This window comes from Heterodontus francisci, chromosome 2 (assembly GCF_036365525.1).
Source record: "Heterodontus francisci isolate sHetFra1 chromosome 2, sHetFra1.hap1, whole genome shotgun sequence".
In the NCBI taxonomy this organism is placed as follows: domain Eukaryota; kingdom Metazoa; phylum Chordata; class Chondrichthyes; order Heterodontiformes; family Heterodontidae; genus Heterodontus; species Heterodontus francisci.
The window spans coordinates 226290775-226309999 of record NC_090372.1 but is presented as its reverse complement, the minus strand read 5'-3'; the positions used below and the strand labels follow the sequence as shown (position 1 = coordinate 226309999).

Below are 19225 nucleotides of genomic sequence, written 5' to 3'. Positions count from 1 at the left end.
GCCTGTTCCGCCATTCATTATGATCATGGCTGATCATCCAACTCAGTAACCTGTTCCCGCTTTCGGCCCATATCGTTTGATCCCTTTAGACCCAAGAGCTATATCTAACTCCTTCTTGAAAACATACAATACCACAGCTTTCTGTGGTAGTGAATTCCACAGGCTCACCACTCTCTGGGTGAAGAAATTTCTCCTCATCTCAGTCCTGAAAGGTTTACCCCATATCCTTAGACTATGACCCCTGGTTCTGGACTCCCCCACCATCGGGAACATCCTTCCTGCATCTACCTTGTCAATTCCTGTTAGAATTTTATAGGTTTCTATGAGATCCCCCTCACTCTTCTGAACTCCAGCGAATAATAATCCTAACCGAATCAATCTCTCCTCATATGTCAGTCCCGCCATCCCAGGAATCAGTCTGGTAAACCTTCGCTGCACTCCCTCCATAGCAAAAACAAAAACATCCTTCCTCAGATAAGGAGACCAAAGCTGCACACAATATTCCAGGTGTGGCCTCACCAAGGCCCTGTATAATTGCAGCAAGACATCCCTGCTCCTGTACTCGAATCCTCTCACTATGAAGGCCGACATGCCATTTGCCTTTTTTACCATCTGTTGCACCTGCATGCTTACCTTCAGCGACTGGTGTACAAGAACACCCAGGTCTCATTGCATATTCCCCTCTCTCAGTTTATGGCCGTTCAGATAATCTGCCTTCCTGTTTTTGCTACCAAAGTGGATAACCTCACATTTATCCACATTATACTGCATCTGCCATGCATTTGCCCACTCACTCAACTTGTCCAAATCACCCTGAAGCCTCTCTGCATCCTCCTCACAACTCACTCTGCCACCCAGTTTTGTGTCATCTGCAAATTTGGAGATATTACATTTAGTTCCTTCATCTAAATCATTAATATATTTTGTGAATAGCTGGGGTCCTAGCACCAATCCCTGTGGTACCCCACTAGTCACTACCTGCCATTCGGAAAAAGACACGTTTATTCCTACTCTTTGTTTCCTGTCTGCCAACCAATTTTCTATCCATTGCAATACACTACCCCCAATCCCATGCACTTTAATTTTACACGCTAATCTTTTATGTGGGACTTTGTCGAAAGCCTTCTGAAAGTCCAAATAAACCCCATCCACTGGCTCCCCCTCATCAACTCTACTAGTTACATCCTCGAAGAATTCTAGTAGATTTGTCAAGCATGATTTCCCTTTCGTAAATCCATGCTGACTCTTTCAAATTCTACCGCTGTTCTCCAAGTGCTCTGCTATAAAATCTTCGATAATGATCTTTAGAATTTTTCCCACTACTGACATCAGGCTGACTGGTCTATAATTCCCTGTTTTCTCTCTACCTCCCTTTTTAAAGAAGTATTACATGGTCTACAACAAATATACATCCCTCTAAGACATAAAAACGCAACAGGAAAGATGAATCGACCGTGGCTAACAAAAACAATTAAAGATTGCACTAGATCAAGGGAAGTGGTTTATAAGGTCGCCAGAAAACGTGGTAAGCTCAGCGATTGGGTGCAATTTAGAGGATCAAGAAACTGATAAAGAAAGGGAAAAGAGAATATGAATGCAAGCCAGCAAGAAACATAAAGGCAGAATGTAAAAGCTTCTTTAGGTAGGTGAAAAAGGAAATATTAGCAGGGACAAATGGTCCATTACAGGCGGGAGAATTGAGGGAAGGTGGGGATGAGAGGTTAAAATGGGATTAATGTAGGATTAGTATAAATGGGTGTTGATGATCGGCACGGACTCGGGCCGAAGGGCCTGTTTCAGTGCTGTATCTCTCTATGACTCTATAAATACTAGGGAACCAAGGGACTTGTAAAAATGAGAAACTGAAAGAAATTAGTATCAATAAAGATGTTGTTCTCAAAAAAATTAATTGGATTGAAAGTTGATAAATCCCCTGGACCAGATGAGCTACATCCCAGAGTATTGAAGGAGGTGGCTATAGAGATAGTGGTGGTTTTCTTTCAAAATTCTATAGATTTGGAAGGGTTCCTGAAGACTGGAAAGTATCAAATATAACCCCACTCTTTCAGAAGGGAGGGAGAGAGAAAATGGAGAACTACAGACCCGTTAATTTGACATCAGTAGTAGGGAAAATGTAAGAATCTATTAGAAAGGATGAGATAACTGGACACTTGGAAAATAATGATATGATTGGGCGGAGTCAACATGGATTTATGAAAGGTTTGTTTGACAAACCTGTTGGGTTTTTTTGAAGATGTTACTTGTAGCATAGATAAAGGAGCACAAGTGGATGTGATGTATTTGTATTTTCAGAAGGCATTTAATAAGGTCCCACACAGGAGGTCAGTAAACAAAATTAGAGCACATGGGATTGGGGATAATCTATGGATTGAGAATTGGTTAACAGACAGAAAGCAGAGAGTAGAAATAAATGGGTCATTCTCAGGATGGTGGGCTGTTACTAGTGGGGTACTGCAAGGATCAGTGTTGGGGCTACAGCTGTTTACAATCTATATAAATGATTTAGATGTGGGGACCAAACATCATAATTCCATATTTGCTGATGACACAAAAGTAGGTGGGAACTTAAGTTGTGAGGAGGATGCAAGAAGGCTTCAAAGTGATTTAGACAGGCTAAGTAAATGGGAAAGAACATGGCAGATGGAATATAATCTGAATAAGTGTGAAGGATGCACTTTGGTAGGAAAAACAGAAATGCAGAGTATTTCTTAAATGGTGTGAGGTTGGGAAGTGTTGATGTCCCAAGGGACCTGGGTGTTCTTGTTCATGAGTCACTAAAAGCTTGCATGCAGGTGCAGCAAGCAATTAGGAAGGCAAATGGTATGTTGGTCTTCATTGCAAGGGATTTGAGTACAGGAGTAAAGAAGTCTTGCTGCAATTCTCGAGAGCCTTGGTGAGTCCGCACCTAGAGTATTGTGTACAGTTTTGGTCTCCTTATCTAAGGAAGAATATTCTTGCCATAGAGGGAGCGCAACGGAGTTTCACCAGACTAACCCTCATCAGACCCCTTTCCTATCCTGAGTGGCGTGTTCTCGCACCCACACTTTTTGGGATTTTCTTCTCCCTGCTGCTTTCACATGCATTCAAATCCTCGGAAGAAGGAATTTTCCTCCACACAAGATCAGGGGGCAGGTTGTTCAACCTTGCCCGTCTAAGAGCGAAGTCCAAAGTATGGAAAGTCCTCATCAGGGAACTCCTCTTTGCTGACGATACTGCTTTAACATCTCACACTGAAGAGTGCCTGCAGAGTCTCATCGACAGGTTTGCGGCTGCCTGCAATAAATTTGGCCTAACCATCAGCCTCAAGAAAACGAACATCATGGGGCAGGACGTCAGAAATGCTCCATCCATCAATATTGGCGACCACGCTCTGGAAGTGGTTCAAGAGTTCACCTACCTAGGCTCAACTATCACCAGTAACCTGTCTCTAGATGCAGAAATCAACAAGCGCATGGGAAAGGCTTCCACTGCTATGTCCAGACTGGCCAAGAGAGTGTGGGAAAATGGCGCACTGACACGGAACGCAAAAGTCCGAGTGTATCAAGCCTGTGTCCTCAGTACCTTGCTGTACGGCAGCGAGGCCTGGACAACGTATGTCAGCCAAGAGCGACGTCTCAATTCATTCCATCTTCGCTGCCTCCGGAGAATATTTGGCATCAGGTGGCAGGACCGTATTTCCAACACAGAAGTCCTCGAGGCGGCCAACATCCCCAGCTTGTACACACTACTGAGTCAGCGGCACTTGAGATGGCTTGGCCACATGAGCCACATGGAAGATGGCAGGATCCCCAAAGACACATTGTACAGCGAGCTCGCCACTGGTATCAGACCCATCGGCTGTCCATGTCTCCGCTTTAAAGACGTTTGCAAACGCGACATGAAATCCTGTGACATTGATCACAAGTCGGGCAGCCATAAAGACAGGGCTAAAGTGTGGCGAGTCGAAGAGACTTAGCAGTTGGCAGGAAAAAAGACAGAAGCGCAAGGGGAGAGCCAACTGTGTAACAGCCCCGACAATCAAATTTTTCTGCAGCACCTGTGGAAGAGCCTGTCACTCTAGAATTGGCCTTTATAGCCACTCCAGGCGCTGCTTCACAAACCACTGACCACCTCCAGGTGCTTACCCATTGTCTCTCGAGATAAGGAGGCCAAAGAGATGGAGAGGGAGTGCAATGGAGGTTCACCAGACTAATCCCTAGGATGGCAGGATTGTCTTATGAGAAGATATTACAGAAACCAGGCCTGTAATCTCTAGAGGTTTGAGGAATGAGAGGTTATCTCATTGAAACTTGGAACATTCTTACAGGGTGTGACAGGGTGGATGTAAATAGGATGTTTCCTCTGGCTGGTGAATCTAGAACCAGGGGACAGTCTCAGAATAGGGATAGGCCATTTAAGACTGAGATGAGGAGGAATTTCTTCACTCAGAATCTTCAGAATTCTGTATCCAGAGGGCTGTGAAACTCAATCATTGAGCATGTTCAAGACAGAAATCAATTACTAACAGCAACAAGAGATATGGGGATAACAGGCCCTTCGGCCCACCGAGTCTGTGCCGACCATCAGCCACCCATTTATACGAATCCTACATTAATCCCATATTCCTACCACATTCCCTCAATTCCCCTACCACCTACCTATACTAGGGGCAATTTATAATGGCCAATTTACCTATCAACCTGCAAGTCTTTGGCTGTGGGAGGAAACCAGAGCACCCGGCGAAAACTCATGCAGTCACAGGGAGAACTTGCAAACTCCACACAGGCAGTACCCAGAATCGAACCCGGGTCGCTGGAGCTGTGAGGCTGCGGTTCTAACCACTGCGCCACTGTGCTGCCCACTGTTCCTTTCTTAGTACTCATTAAGTATATTAGCCTTGCACTGTGCCTCTAAGCATATAGTACCCTCTTTGCCCCTAATAGGCCCTACCCTGCCTCCTAAAGCCTGGCTACCCGACCCAAACCCGACTAGACCCGACAGCGTGTTGGACTCGGGTTGAAATTACGAGTCCAGCATTCGGGCTCGGGTCGGGCTGGACACTGCTTCCAGGAAGTCATGGGATCAAGCTTACCCATGATTCCCCACAACTCCAGCTGCAGGAATAGCCTGCTGCCTGAACAGTTGGAGGAGATTCGTGTCTGGTCGGGCGGGGAAAAAAAATTAAAGGGCTTGGGTCGGGTTCGGGTTGGCTATGGTCGGGTCGGCCCGGGTCGGGTTTTAATTTTATGCCCCAGCCAAGCTTTACTGCCTCTTCCTATCTGCTTACAATTTACATGCCAGTTGAAGATTTGTGGGTCCCTTTTCTGTTATTCTCATATTCTCTTTTACATAGAATAGAATCATAGAAAATTTAAGGCACAGAAAGAGGCCACTTGGCCCATCGTGTCTGTGCCAACCAAAAACGATCCACCTATTCTAATCCCGCCTTCCAGCATTTGGTCCATAGCCCTGCAGATTACTGTACTTGAGCTGCATATCCAGACTCCTTTTGAATGAGTTATAGTTTCTGCCTCGACTACCCTTTTAGGCAGTGAGTTCCAGACCCCCACCACCCTCTGGGTGAAAAAGTATTTCCTCATCTCCCCTCAAATTTTTCTACCAAATCTATGCCCCCTCGTCACTGACCTCTCTGCTAAGGTGAATAGACCCTTCACCTCCACTCTATCCAGGCCCCTCAAAATGTTGTCAGTTTCAATCAGATCTCCCCTCAGCCTCCTCTGTTCCAAGGAGAACAGCCCCAGCCTATCCAATCTTTCCTCATAGCTGCATTTTCCCAGTCCTGGCAACATCCTCATAAATCTCCTCTGTACCCTCCCTAGTACAATTACATCCTTTCTGTAATGAGGTGACCAGAGCTGTACACTCAAGTTGTGGCCTAACCTCTAAATTAAAAGCAAAATACTGCGGATGCTGGAAATCTGAAATAAAAACAAGAAATGCTGGAAATATTCAGCAGGTCTGGCAGCATCTGCGGAGAGAGAAGCAGAGTTAACGTTTCATGTTAGTGACCCTTCTTCAGAACTGGCAAATATTAGAAATGTAAAAGGTTATAAGCAAGTAAAGCGGGGGTGGGGCAAGAGATAACAAATGAGAAGGTGTAGAAAGGACAAGGTCACAAAATAGACCAGAAGGTCACGGAGCAAAGATATGTTAATAGTGTGTTGAAAGACAAAGCATTAGTACAGAAAGGGTGTTAACGGACTGAATATTGAACAGCCACAAGTACAAACATGAAAAAAAAAGTGGGTAAGCAAACTGAACAAACTAAGATGAAATAAAATAAACGCAAAAAAATATAAAAAAAGGAAGAGAAAAAAATAATTAAAAATAAAAGTAAAATGGGGGGCCCATCATGCTCTGAAATTATTGAACTCAATGTTCAGTCCGGCAGGCTGTAGTGTGCCTAATCGGTAAATGAGATGCTGTTCCTCGAGCTTGCGTTGATGTTCACTGGAACACTGCAGCAATCCCAGGACAGAGATGTGAGCACGAGAGCAGGGGGGAGTGTTGAAATGGCAAGCAAACGGAAGCTCGGGGTCCTGCTTGCGAACTGAGCGGAGGAGTTCCGCAAAGCGGTCACCCAGTCTGCATTTGTAGCCTCCCCAATGTAGAGGAGATCACATTGTGAGCAGCGAATACAGTATACTACATTGAAAGAAGTACAAGTAAATCGCTGCTTCACCTGAAAGGAGTGTTTGGGGCCAGGAATAGTGAGGAGAGAGGAGGTAAATGAGCAGGTATTACACCTCCTGCAATTGCAGGGGAAGGTGCCATGGGACGGGGATGAGGTGGTGGGGGTAATGGAGGAGTGGACCAGGGTGTCACGGAGGGAACAATCCCTTTGGAATGCTGACAGGGAAGGGAGGGGAAGATGCATTTGGTAGTGGCATCACGCTGGAGGTGGAAGAAATGGCGGAGGATGATCCTTTGGATATGGAGGCTGATGGGGTGGAAAGTGAGGAGAAAGGGAACCCCGTCACGGTTCTGGGAGGGAGGGGAAGGGGTGAGGGTAGAGGTGCGGGAAATGGGCCGGACATGGTTGAGGGCCCTGTCAACCACAGTGGGGGGGGGAATCCTCGGTTGAGGAAAAAGGAATACATATCAGAAGCACTGTCATGGAAGGTAGCATCATCAGAGCAGATGTGTCGGAGATGGAGAAACTGGGAGAATGGAATGGAGTCCTTAGAGGAGAAAGGGTGTAGTCGAGGTAGCTGTGGGAGTCGGTGGGTTTATAATGGATATTAGTAGACAGCCTATCCTCAGAGATGGAGACAGAGAAGGCGAGGAAGGGAAGGAAAGTGTTGGAGATGGACCATGTAAAGGTGAGAGAAGGGTGGAAATTAGAAGCAAAGTTGATAAAGTTTTCCAGTTCGGGGCAGGAGCAGGAAACGGCACCGATACAGTCATCAATGTACCGGAAAAAGAGTTGGGGGAGGGGGCCTGAGTAGGACTGGAACAAGGAATGTTCGACATATCCCACAAAAAGACAGGCACAACTAGGACCCATGCAGGTACCCATAGCAACACCTCTGGGTATAGGCTGTCTACTAAGTCCAAATCATTAATATATACCACAAACAGCAAGGGAACCAACACCCAGCCCTGTGGAACCCAACACCCAGCCCTGTGGAACCCAACACCCAGCCCTGTGGAACCCAACACCCAGCCCTGTGGAACCCAACACCCAGCCCTGTGGAACCCAACACCCAGCCCTGTGGAACCCAACACCCAGCCCTGTGGAACCCAACACCCAGCCCTGTGGAACCCAACACCCAGCCCTGTGGAACCCAACACCCAGCCCTGTGGAACCCAACACCCAGCCCTGTGGAACCCAACACCCAGCCCTGTGGAACCCAACACCCAGCCCTGTGGAACCCAACACCCAGCCCTGTGGAACCCAACACCCAGCCCTGTGGAACCCAACACCGAGCCCTGTGGAACCCAACACCCAGCCCTGTGGAACCCAACACCCAGCCCTGTGGAACCCAACACCCAGCCCTGTGGAACCCAACACCCAGCCCTGTGGAACCCAACACCCAGCCCTGTGGAACCCAACACCCAGCCCTGTGGAACCCAACACCCAGCCCTGTGGAACCCAACACCCAGCCCTGTGGAACCCAACACCCAGCCCTGTGGAACCCAACACCCAGCCCTGTGGAACCCAACACCCAGCCCTGTGGAACCCAACACCCAGCCCTGTGGAACCCAACACCCAGCCCTGTGGAACCCAACACCCAGCCCTGTGGAACCCAACACCCAGCCCTGTGGAACCCAACACCCAGCCCTGTGGAACCCAACACCGAGCCCTGTGGAACCCAACACCGAGCCCTGTGGAACCCAACACCGAGCCCTGTGGAACCCAACACCGAGCCCTGTGGAACCCAACACCCAGCCCTGTGGAACCCAACACCCAGCCCTGTGGAACCCAACACCCAGCCCTGTGGAACCCAACACCCAGCCCTGTGGAACCCAACACCCAGCCCTGTGGAACCCAACACCCAGCCCTGTGGAACCCAACACCGAGCCCTGTGGAACCCAACACCGAGCTCTGTGGAACCCTCTCATCCCATTGAAGTTAGCCCTCTTCCAATTTTCAAGTTCTATTTTAGGTGGTTCTTTGCTCTTTTCCATTGCCAATCTACACCTTTTGGTACAATGTGCTAGTCTGCTTTTCCCACACTATATGAAAGTTAAAATTCCCCCATTGAAACCACTCTGCCTTTGTTACATGTTTGTCTAATCTCTCTTGGTACAATCTACCACTTCACAGCTGCTATTTCTTAATTCTACCCATCAAATCTCCACTGCCTGCTTACCAGTTGTTATGTTCTCCTTAATCATTGAAGTGATTTCATCCTTAATCACGAAGGTACTCCTCCCCCTCTACCATTTCCCTTTCTTTTCTTTAAATTAGTTAACCTGGTATATTTAGTTCCCAGTCCTGACCATCTCACAGCCATGTCTCAGTAAGGGTTACCATGTCATTACCCTCCAAGTTGAATTTGTGCCTGCAATTAATTGCATTTGTTCCTTATACTCCATGCATTTGTTGAAAGTATGCTTATTTGGGCCACATACCCTAACATGTGCTGCTGTTCTAATGTTTTAGTGACGCATTTCTTCTTTCTCTTTCCTGGTTTTATTACTTTCCAACTTTTAGTTTACCTATGGTGCCTAAAGCACAATTTCTAACCATTATTCTACTCTGATCCTATTCGTTTACTCTTGAATTATAATTTATACCACCTTGACTTCAGTCCATAGCCCTGGCTGTCACTCCCAGTGCAGTACTGACGGAGGGAGCACCACACTGTTGGAGAGTCAGTACTGAGGGAGTGCTGCACTGTCAGAGGGTCAGTACTGAGGGAGTGCTGCACTGTCGGAGGGTCAGTACTGAGGGAGAGCTGCACTGTCAGAGGGTCAGTACTGAGGGAGAGCTGCACTGTCAGAGGGTCAGTACTGAGGGAGTGCTGCACTGTCGGAGGGTCAGTACTGTAGGAGTGCTGCACTGTCGGAGGGTCAGTACTGAGGGAGTGCTGCACTGTCGGAGGGTCAGTACTGAGGGAGTGCTGCACTGTCGGAGGGTCAGTACTGAGGGAGTGCTGCACTGTCGGAGGGTCAGTACTGAGGGAGTGCTGCACTGTCGGAGGGTCAGTACTGAGGGAGTGCTGCACTGTCGGAGGGTCAGTACTGAGGGAGTGCTGCACTGTCGGAGGGTCAGTACTGAGGGAGTGCTGCACTGTCGGAGGGTCAGTACTGAGGGAGTGCTGCACTGTCGGAGGGTCAGTACTGAGGGAGTGCTGCACTGTCGGAGGGTCAGTACTGAGGGAGTGCTGCACTGTCGGAGGGTCAGTACTGAGGGAGTGCTGCACTGTCGGAGAGTCAGTACTGAGGGAGTGCTGCACTGTCGGAGGGTCAGTACTGAGGGAGTGCTGCACTGTCGGAGGGTCAGTACTGAGGGAGTGCTGCACTGTCGGAGGGTCAGTACCGAGGCAGTGCTGCACTGTCAGAGGGTCAGTACTGAGGGACTGCTGCACTGTCGGAGGGTCAGTACGGAGGGAGTGCTGCACTGTCGGAGGGTCAGTACTGAGGGAGTGCTGCACTGTCGGAGGGTCAGTACTGAGGGAGTGCTGCACTGTCGGAGGGTCAGTACTGAGGGAGTGCTGCACTGTCGGAGGGTCAGTACTGAGGGAGTGCTGCACTGTCGGAGGGTCAGTACTGAGGGAGTGCTGCACTGTCGGAGGGTCAGTACTGAGGGAGTGCTGCACTGTCGGTGGGTCAGTACTGAGGGAGTGCTGCACTGTCGGAGGGTCAGTACTGAGGGAGTGCTGCGTTGACGGTGGAGCAGTACGTAGTCGTACTGCATTGTCCGGGTGTTGTCTTTTGGATGAGATGTTAAACTGAAGTCCCCTTTGCTTAGGTTGTAAATCACTCTTGTACTCTCACAGGCTTCTCCTGGTGTTATTGTTAACCCTTTTGCTGCTGGATTGGGTAGAAAGAACAGTATGGAGAGTATCTCATCCATCGATCGGGATATGAGTCCTGAAGAACTGGACATCTTGCAGAAGGTAGGAGTTTGGCAGACTTTTTCCAAGGATTTAGAATCACAGTGAGACTGCTTTGGGGATATCTCTATTCCAGCACAAGTTAGAATTCACAAAACATCTGTTCAATATTTCTATACTTCTATATTTCTGTTCAATATTTCTATACTATTTCTAGATGGGCAGTAATAGACTCTGTCTAGTGACGGGCTGTAATAGTGTCCAGTGACGGGCTGTAATAGACTTTGTCTAGTGACGTGCTGTAGTAGTGTCCAGTGACGGGCTGTAATAGACTCTGTCTAGTGACGGGCTGTAATAGACTCTGTCTAGTGACGGGCTGTAATAGACTCTGTCTAGTGACGGGCTGTAGTGGTGTCCAGTGACGGGCTGTAATAGACTCTGTCTAGTGACGGGCTGTAGTAGTGTCCAGTGACGGGCTGTAATAGACTCTGTCTAGTGACGGGCTGTAGTAGTGTCCAGTGACGGGCTGTAATAGACTCTGTCTAGTGACGGGCTGTAATAGACTCTGTCTAGTGATGGGCTGTAATAGACTCTGTCTAGTGACGGGCTGTAGTGGTGTCCAGTGACGGGCTGTAATAGACTCTGTCTAGTGACGGGCTGTAGTAGTGTCCAGTGACGGGCTGTAATAGACTCTGTCTAGTGACGGGCTGTAATAGACTCTGTCTAGTGACGGGCTGTAGTAGTGTCCATTGACGGGCTGTAATAGACTCTGTCCAGTGACGGGCTGTAATAGACTCTGTCTAGTGACGGGCTGTAGTAGTGTCCAGTGACGGGCTGTAATAGACTCTGTCCAGTGACGGGCTGTAATAGACTCTGTCCAGTGACGGGCTGTAATAGTGTCCAGTGACGGGCTGTAATAGTGTCCAGTGACGGGCTGTAATAGTGTCCAATGATGGGCTGTAATAGACAATGTCCAGTGACGGGCCGTAATAGTGTCCAGTGACGGGCTGTAATAGTGTCCAGTGACGGGCTGTAATAGTGTCCAGTGACGGGCTGTAATAGTGTCCAGTGACGGGGTGCAATAGTCAGTGTCCAGTGACGGGCTGTAATAGTCAGTGTCCAGTGACGGGCTGTAATAGTCAGTGTCCAGTGACGGGCTGTAATAGTCAGTGTCCAGTGATGGGCTGTAATAGTCAGTGTCCAGTGACGGGCTGTAATAGTCAGTGTCCAGTGACGGGCTGTAATAGTCAGTGTCCAGTGACTCGCTGTAGTAGACAATGTCCAGTGATTTGCTCTAATAGCTACTGTCCAGTGACTCGTCATAATAGCCACTGTCCAGTAATGGGCTGTAATAGACAGTGGCCAGTGACTCGCTGTAATAGATGTTAATCTGTTAATTGTCTATCAGTTATTTGATTATATGCAGGTGGAGGGTGTTAATTGGGGTCGTACTTGAGCACTTGTAAGTAGACACTGAGGCTGGTGGAGGGTTGAATGAGGAACTGCATGTTTCTAATCCTTTTATTCTGTACAATAAATGTGAAACTGTGTAAAGATAGGCTCCAGCATTATCCTTCCATAACAAGCTTTCTGAAATTTAACAATACAGCGTCCAGTGATGGGCTGTAATGGTCAGTGTCCAGTGACTGGCTGTAACGGACCGTGTCCAGTGACGGGCTGTAACGGTCAGTGTCCAGTGACGGGCTGTAACGGACCGTGTCCAGTGACTGGCTGTAACGGACCATGTCCAGTGACGGGCTGTAACGGACCATGTCCAGTGACTGGCTGTAACGGACCGTGTCCAGTGACGGGCTGTAACGGACCGTGTCCAGTGACGGGCTGTAACGGTCAGTGTCCAGTGACTGGCTGTAACGGACCGTGTCCAGTGACTGGCTGTAACGGACCGTGTCCAGTGACGGGCTGTAACGGTCAGTGTCCAGTGACTGGCTGTAACGGACCATGTCCAGTGACTGGCTGTAACGGACCATGTCCAGTGACTGGCTGTAACGGACCGTGTCCAGTGACGGGCTGTAACGGACCGTGTCCAGTGACGGGCTGTAACGGTCAGTGTCCAGTGACTGGCTGTAACGGACCGTGTCCAGTGACTGGCTGTAACGGACCGTGTCCAGTGACGGGCTGTAACGGACCGTGTCCAGTGACGGGCTGTAACGGACCGTGTCCAGTGACGGGCTGTAACGGACCGTGTCCAGTGACGGGCTGTAACGGACCGTGTCCAGTGACGGGCTGTAACGGACCGTGTCCAGTGACGGGCTGTAACGGACCGTGTCCAGTGACGGGCTGTAACGGACCGTGTCCAGTGACGGGCTGTAACGGACCGTGTCCAGTGACGGGCTGTAACGGACCGTGTCCAGTGACGGGCTGTAACGGACCGTGTCCAGTGACGGGCTGTAACGGACCGTGTCCAGTGACGGGCTGTAACGGACCGTGTCTGTGGCGAAGCACTATTGGGTCCTGCTCTCTGGTGTCAAAACGTCTCACTATTCTTAGATCTTGCTCGCATGCAAAAATAACTCCTGATTTCTTTTTTCTACTGCAAACTGTCTTCTTAAAAGCTCTCCTCTGTCTCTTCCACCCTCACCTCCAAAACCTTCTTATGCAGTGAATGGTTAGGATCTGGAATGCACTGTCTGAGAGTGGTGGAGGAAGATTCAATCCTGGCTTTCAAAAGGAAATTGGATAACTATCTTAAGAGAACGAAAAGCTCATGACTACTTCGTCGCAACAATTTGCTTAGTTGCTTCCAATCAGCTGCATCCTCCACTTCACTCCCTTCCACTAGCCTACCTGGCCAAACTTCCCCTAAGGTTCCGCATGCTCTATCCCTGAAGTCGTATCTTTCTCTAATTTCTCTCCTATTGCCTCCGTGCTGTGTCCATGCCATTCTGTCCATGTGGCCCACCTCTTCCTCCCTCAACCCTATTACCACTAAACTGCTGATCATTCGCCTTTCCTTCCTGGCTCCTGCTATTGTCACCTTCTCCTCAAAGACCGACCTATGACCCCCTCCTTCCTTGCAAACCACTGCCCCATCTCAGACCTTCCTTTCCTCTTCAAAGTCCTGTACTGTTTTGTCGTCTCCCAAATCCATGCTTATCTTTCCTGGAATTCCATGTTTGAATTCCTCCGCTCCTACCACTGTACTGAAACAGTTATTATCAAGGTCACAAATGACATCCTAGTGACTGTGACAAATCCTCATCCTTCTCGACCTGTCTGCAGCCTTTGACATGGTTCACCACACCATCCTCCTCCAACCTCTCTCCACTGTTGTCAAGCTGGGTGGGACTGTTCTTGCCTGGGTCTATTCTTATCTATCCAATCGTAGCCGGAGAATCACTTCCAATGGCTTCTCTTCCTGCTCCCACAACGATACCTCTGGTGTCCCCCAAGGATCTATCCTTTTCCCCATCCTGTTTCTCATCTACATGCTGTCCCTCAGCGACATACCCAGCACTGTCTCACTTACCACCACCTTTCATCCCCTCCACTAGCTCTAAATTATCAGACTGGTTATTCAACATCCAATACTGGATAAACAGAAATTTCCTCCATCTGAACATTGGGAACATTGATGCAATTGTCTCAAACTCCATTCCCTTGCCACCAACTCCAATGCTTCCAAGGAAACGGTCTGAGCCTAAACCAAACCCCAAGATGAGCTTCCGACCATGTATTTGCACCATCTAAGACCACCTATTACCACATAAGAGCATAAGAAATAGGAGCAGAGTAGGCCATTCGGCCCCTCGAGCCTGCTCCACCATTCAATAAGATATTGCTGAAAACAGACAGTTTGTTGAAGCTTTTCATCTTGCACTCATTAGGCATTGCCATGGAGAATGCACCAGTTTACGGTGACTGACAGTTAACTGCCAAGCTTAGTTTGAAATTTAAACCAGGCAGCTTGACTCTTGCCCTGAGAAATGAACCAGCGAATGGCTGTCACTTGTTTAGCTGAAACAGGCGCAATGTGTGTACCTGTTCTTTCTGTCTGCAAAGAACGGGATCCTGTGTATTAATAATTAATATATGTAGCTTCCAGTACGCACAAATGCGCCACACTACGAGTCCGGCTGAGGATTATTTAGCAAATGTTGTTCAATTGCAGAATCACATGGAATGTTGGACACTGTGTTTTGAGTTTTGCAAGCACGTGCTGGTTGGGTACAGCCTGTACCTTGCCCAATACAAACAGCAGAAGGGACATGTTGTTTGATGGCTCGGGCCCTATTTACGAGAGCTCATCTTGGGGTTTTGTTTAGACTCAGACCGTTGCCTTGGGAGAACAAAGAACAGTACAGCACAGGAACAGGCCATTCGGCCCTCCAAGCCTGCGCCGATCTTGATGCCTGCCTAAACTAACACCTTCTGCACTTCCGGGGCCCATATCCCTTTATTCCCTTCCTACTCATATATTTGTCAAGATGTCTCTTAAACGTCTCTATGGTACCTGCTTCCACCACCTCCCCTGGCAGCAAGTTCCAGGCACTCACCACCCTCTGTGTAAAAAACTTGCCTCGCACATCCCCTCTAAACTTTGCCCCTCGCACCTTAAACCTATGTCCCCTAGTAACTGACTCTTCCACCCTGGGAAAAAGCTTCTGACTATCCACTCAGTCCATGCAGCTCATAACTTTGTAAACCTCTATCATGTCGCCCCTCCACCTCCGTCGTTCCAGTGAAAACAATCCGAGTTTTCCAACCTCTCCTCATAGCTAATGCCCTCCAGACCAGACAACATCCTGGTAAACCTCCTCTGTACCCTCTCCAAAGCCTCCACGTCCTTCTGGTAGTGTGGCGACCAGAATTGCACGCAATATTCTAAGTGTGGCCGAACTAAAGTTCTGTACAGCTGCAACATGACTTGCCAATTTTTATACTCTATGCCCCGACCGATGAAGGCAAGCATGGCGTATGCCTTCTTGACTACCTTATCCACCTGCGTTGCCACTTTCAGTGACCTGTGGACCTGTACGCCCAGATCTCTCTGCCTGTCAATACTCCTAAGGGCTCTGCCATTTACTGTATACCTCCCACCTGCATTAGACCTTCCAAAATGCATTACCTCACATTTGTCCGGATTAAACTCCATCTGCCATTTCTCTGCCCCAAGTCTCCAACCGATCTATATCCTGCTGTATCCTCTGACAATCCTCATCATTATCCGCAACTCCACCAACCTTTGTGTCATCCGCAAACTTACTAATCAGACCAGCTACATTTTCCTCCAAATCATTTATATATACTACAAACAGCAACGGTCCCAGCACTGATCCCTGCGGAACACCTCTAGTCACATCCCTCCATTCAGAAAAAACCCTTCCACGATTACTATCTGTCTTCTGTGACTGAGCCAGTTCTGTATCCATCTTGCCAGCTCACCTCTGATCCCGTGTGACTTCACCTTTTGCACCAGTCTGCCATGTGGGACCTTGTCAAAGGCTTTACTGAAGTCCATATAGACAACATCCACTGCCCTTCCCTCATCTATCATCTTCGTCACTTCCTCAAAAAACTCAATCAAATTAGTAAGACACGACCTCCCCTTCACAAAACCATGCTGTCTCTCGCCAATAAGTTCGTTTGTTTCCAAATGGGAGTAAATCCTGTCCCGAAGAATCCTCTCTAATAATTTCCCTACCACTGACGTAAGGCTCACCGGCCTATAATTTCCTGGATTATCCTTGCTACCCTTCTTAAACAAAGGCACAACATTGGCTATTCTCCAGTCCTCTGGGACCTCACCTGTAGCCAATGAGGATGCAAAGATTTCTGTCAAGGCCCCAGCAATTTCTTCCCTTGCCTCCCTCAGTATTCTGGGGTAGATCCCATCAGGCCCTGGGGATTTATCTACCTTAATGCTTTGCAAGACACCCAACACCACCTCCTTTTTGATAATGAGTTGACTGAGACTATCTGCACTCCCTTCCCAAGGCTCATCATCCACCAAGTCCTTCTCCTTGGTGAATACTGATGCAAAGTACTCATTTAGCACCTCACCCATTTCCGCTGGCTCCACGCTTAGATTCCCATCTCTGTCCTTGAGTGGGCCAACCCTTTCCCTGGTTGCCCTCTTCCTCCTTATATATGTATAAAAAGCCTTGGGATTTTCCTTAATCCTGTTTGCCAATGACTTTTCATGACCCCTTTTAGCCCTCCTAACTCCTTGCTTAAGTTCCTTCCTACTGTCTTTATATTCCTCAAGTGCTTCATCTGTTCCTAGCCTTCCAGCCCTTACAAATGCTTCCTTTTTCTTTTTGACTATGCTCACAATATCCCGTGTTATCCAAGCTTCCCGAAACTTGCCAAACTTGTCTTTCTTCCTCACAGGAACATGCTGGTCCTGGATTCTAATCATCTGACGTTTAAAAGACTCCCACATGTCAGATGTTGATTTACTCTCAAACAGCCGCCCTCAATCTAAATTCTTCAGTTCCTGCCTAATATTGTTAGAATTAGCCTTCCCCCAATTTAGCACCTTCACCCGAGGACTACTCTTATCCTTATCCACAAGTACCTTAAAACTTATGGAATTATGGTCATTGCTCCCGAAATGCTCCCCCACTGGAACTTCGACCACCTGGCCGGGCGCATTCCCCAAAACCAGGTCCAGTACGGCCCCATCCATAGTTGGACTATCTACATATTGTTTCAAGAAGCCCTCCTGGATGCTCCTCACAAATTCTGCCCCATCCAAGCCCCTAGCACTAAGTGAGTCCCAGTCAATATTGGGCAAGTTAAAATCACCCACCACTACAACCCTGTTACCTTTACATCTTTCCAAAATCTGTCTACCTGTCTGCTCCTCTACCTCCCGCTGGCTGTTGGGAGGCCTGTAGTAAATCCCCCAACATCGTGACTGCACCCTTCCTATTCCTGAGCTCCACCCATGTTGCCTCGCTGCATGAACTCTCTGAGGTGTCCTCCCGCAAATTTGTCTAACTCAGCCTTGAACGCAGTCAATGACCCAGCCTCCACTGCAGTCTGGGAAAGAGAATTCCAAAGGTTAATGACCCTTGGAGCATTGGAGTTTGTGGCTAGGGAACAGAGTTTGAGACAATTGCATCAATGTTCCCAATATTTTGTAAATAGGGCCCGAGCCATTTGCTCAGCAATCTGAGTCAAGCTGCCTGGTTTAAATTTCAAACAAAGCTTGGCAGTTAACTGTCAGTCACCATAAACTGGTGCATTCTCCATGGCAATGCCTCTGCCAATCAGAGTCTACTTGCCAACCAATCAACATTCTCTTCTCATGCAGAATAAAATTGTTGATTTCCCTTACACTGGTATTCTTGTGAATTGTTCTGATGAGTGCAAGACGATAGGTTCATCAAAATGTTTCTGTTTTCAGCAATACTCAAGTTCTGTACTACCAAACGACTATTTGATAAGATCATGGCTGCTCTGATTGTGGCCTTAACTCCACATTCCTGCCTATCCCCCATAACCCTCGACTCCATTGCAGATCAAAAATTTGTCTAACTCAGCCTTGAACACAGTCAATGACCCAGCCTCCACTGCAGTCTGGGAAAGAGAATTCCAAAGGTTAATGACCCTTGGAGAAGAAATTCCTCCTAATTTCTGTCTTAAAAAGGAGACCCCTTATTTTGAAACTGTGCCCCCAGTTCTAGATTCCCCTACGAGTGGAAACATCCTCGACAGCATCTACCCTGTCAAGCCCCCCTCAGAATCTTACATGTTTCAAAAGATCACCTTTCAATCTTCGAAACTCCAATGAATATAGGCCCAATCTGCTCAACCTTTCCTCATAAGACAACCCTTCATTCCAGGAATCAGCCGAGTGAACCTTCTCTGAACTTCTTCCAATGCAAGTATATCCCTCCGTAAGTAAGGAGACTAAAACTGTACACAATACTCTAGGTGCAGTCTCACCAGTGCCCTGTACAGTTGTAGCAAGACTTCCCTACTTTTATACTCCATCCCCATTGCAATAGAGACCAACTTTCCATTTGCCTTCCTAATAACTTATTGGGTTTCATGTGCAAGGACATCCAGATCCTTCTGTACCACAGCATTCTGCAGTGTTTTTTTCATAACCTTTGATGGGATATGGGCGTCATTGGCAGGCCAGCATTTGTTGCCCATCCCTAATTGCCCTTGACAACTGAGTGGTTTGCCCGGCCATTTCAGAGGGCAGTAAAGAGTCAATCACATTATTGTGGGTCTGGAGTCACATGTAGGCCAGACAGGTAAGGACAGCAGATTTCCTTCCCGAAATGGAATAGTGTAGGTCAGATGGTTTCACAGGTCGGCGCAACATCGAGGGCCGAAGGGCCTGTACTGCGCTGTAATGTTCTAATTCTAGTCACTCTCCTTGTAAATAATATTCTGCTTTTCTATTCTTCCTATCAAAGTGGACAACCTCACATTTTCCCACATTATACTCCATCTGCCAAATTCTTGCCCACTCACTTAACCGATCAATATCACTTTATCACAATCTATATCACTGCTCGCCGCCACCTTCTCAACGGGAATTAGGGATGGGCAATAAACGCTGGCCTAGCCAGCGCCGCCCACATCCTGTGAATGAGTACAAAAAATCTTTGCAGACACTTTGCGTCTTCCTCACATCTTTCTTTCTTACCTGTCTTTGTATCGTCCGCAAATTTGGCTACAATACACTCGGTCCCTTCGATAGACTCTGGAACAATTCC

The 19225-nt window shown here is 48.0% G+C and overlaps 1 protein-coding gene across 1 annotated transcript in view; it reads left to right on the top strand.

Annotated features, from left to right (window-relative positions):
- The window catches only part of scrib (scribble planar cell polarity protein), a 542315-nt gene that overhangs the window by 254530 nt on the left and 268560 nt on the right, over positions 1–19225 (top strand). The window contains exon 27 of the mRNA XM_068016616.1: positions 10470–10589. Coding sequence (XP_067872717.1) covers positions 10470–10589 — 120 coding nt within the window. The remainder of the gene's footprint in view (positions 1–10469; positions 10590–19225) is intronic.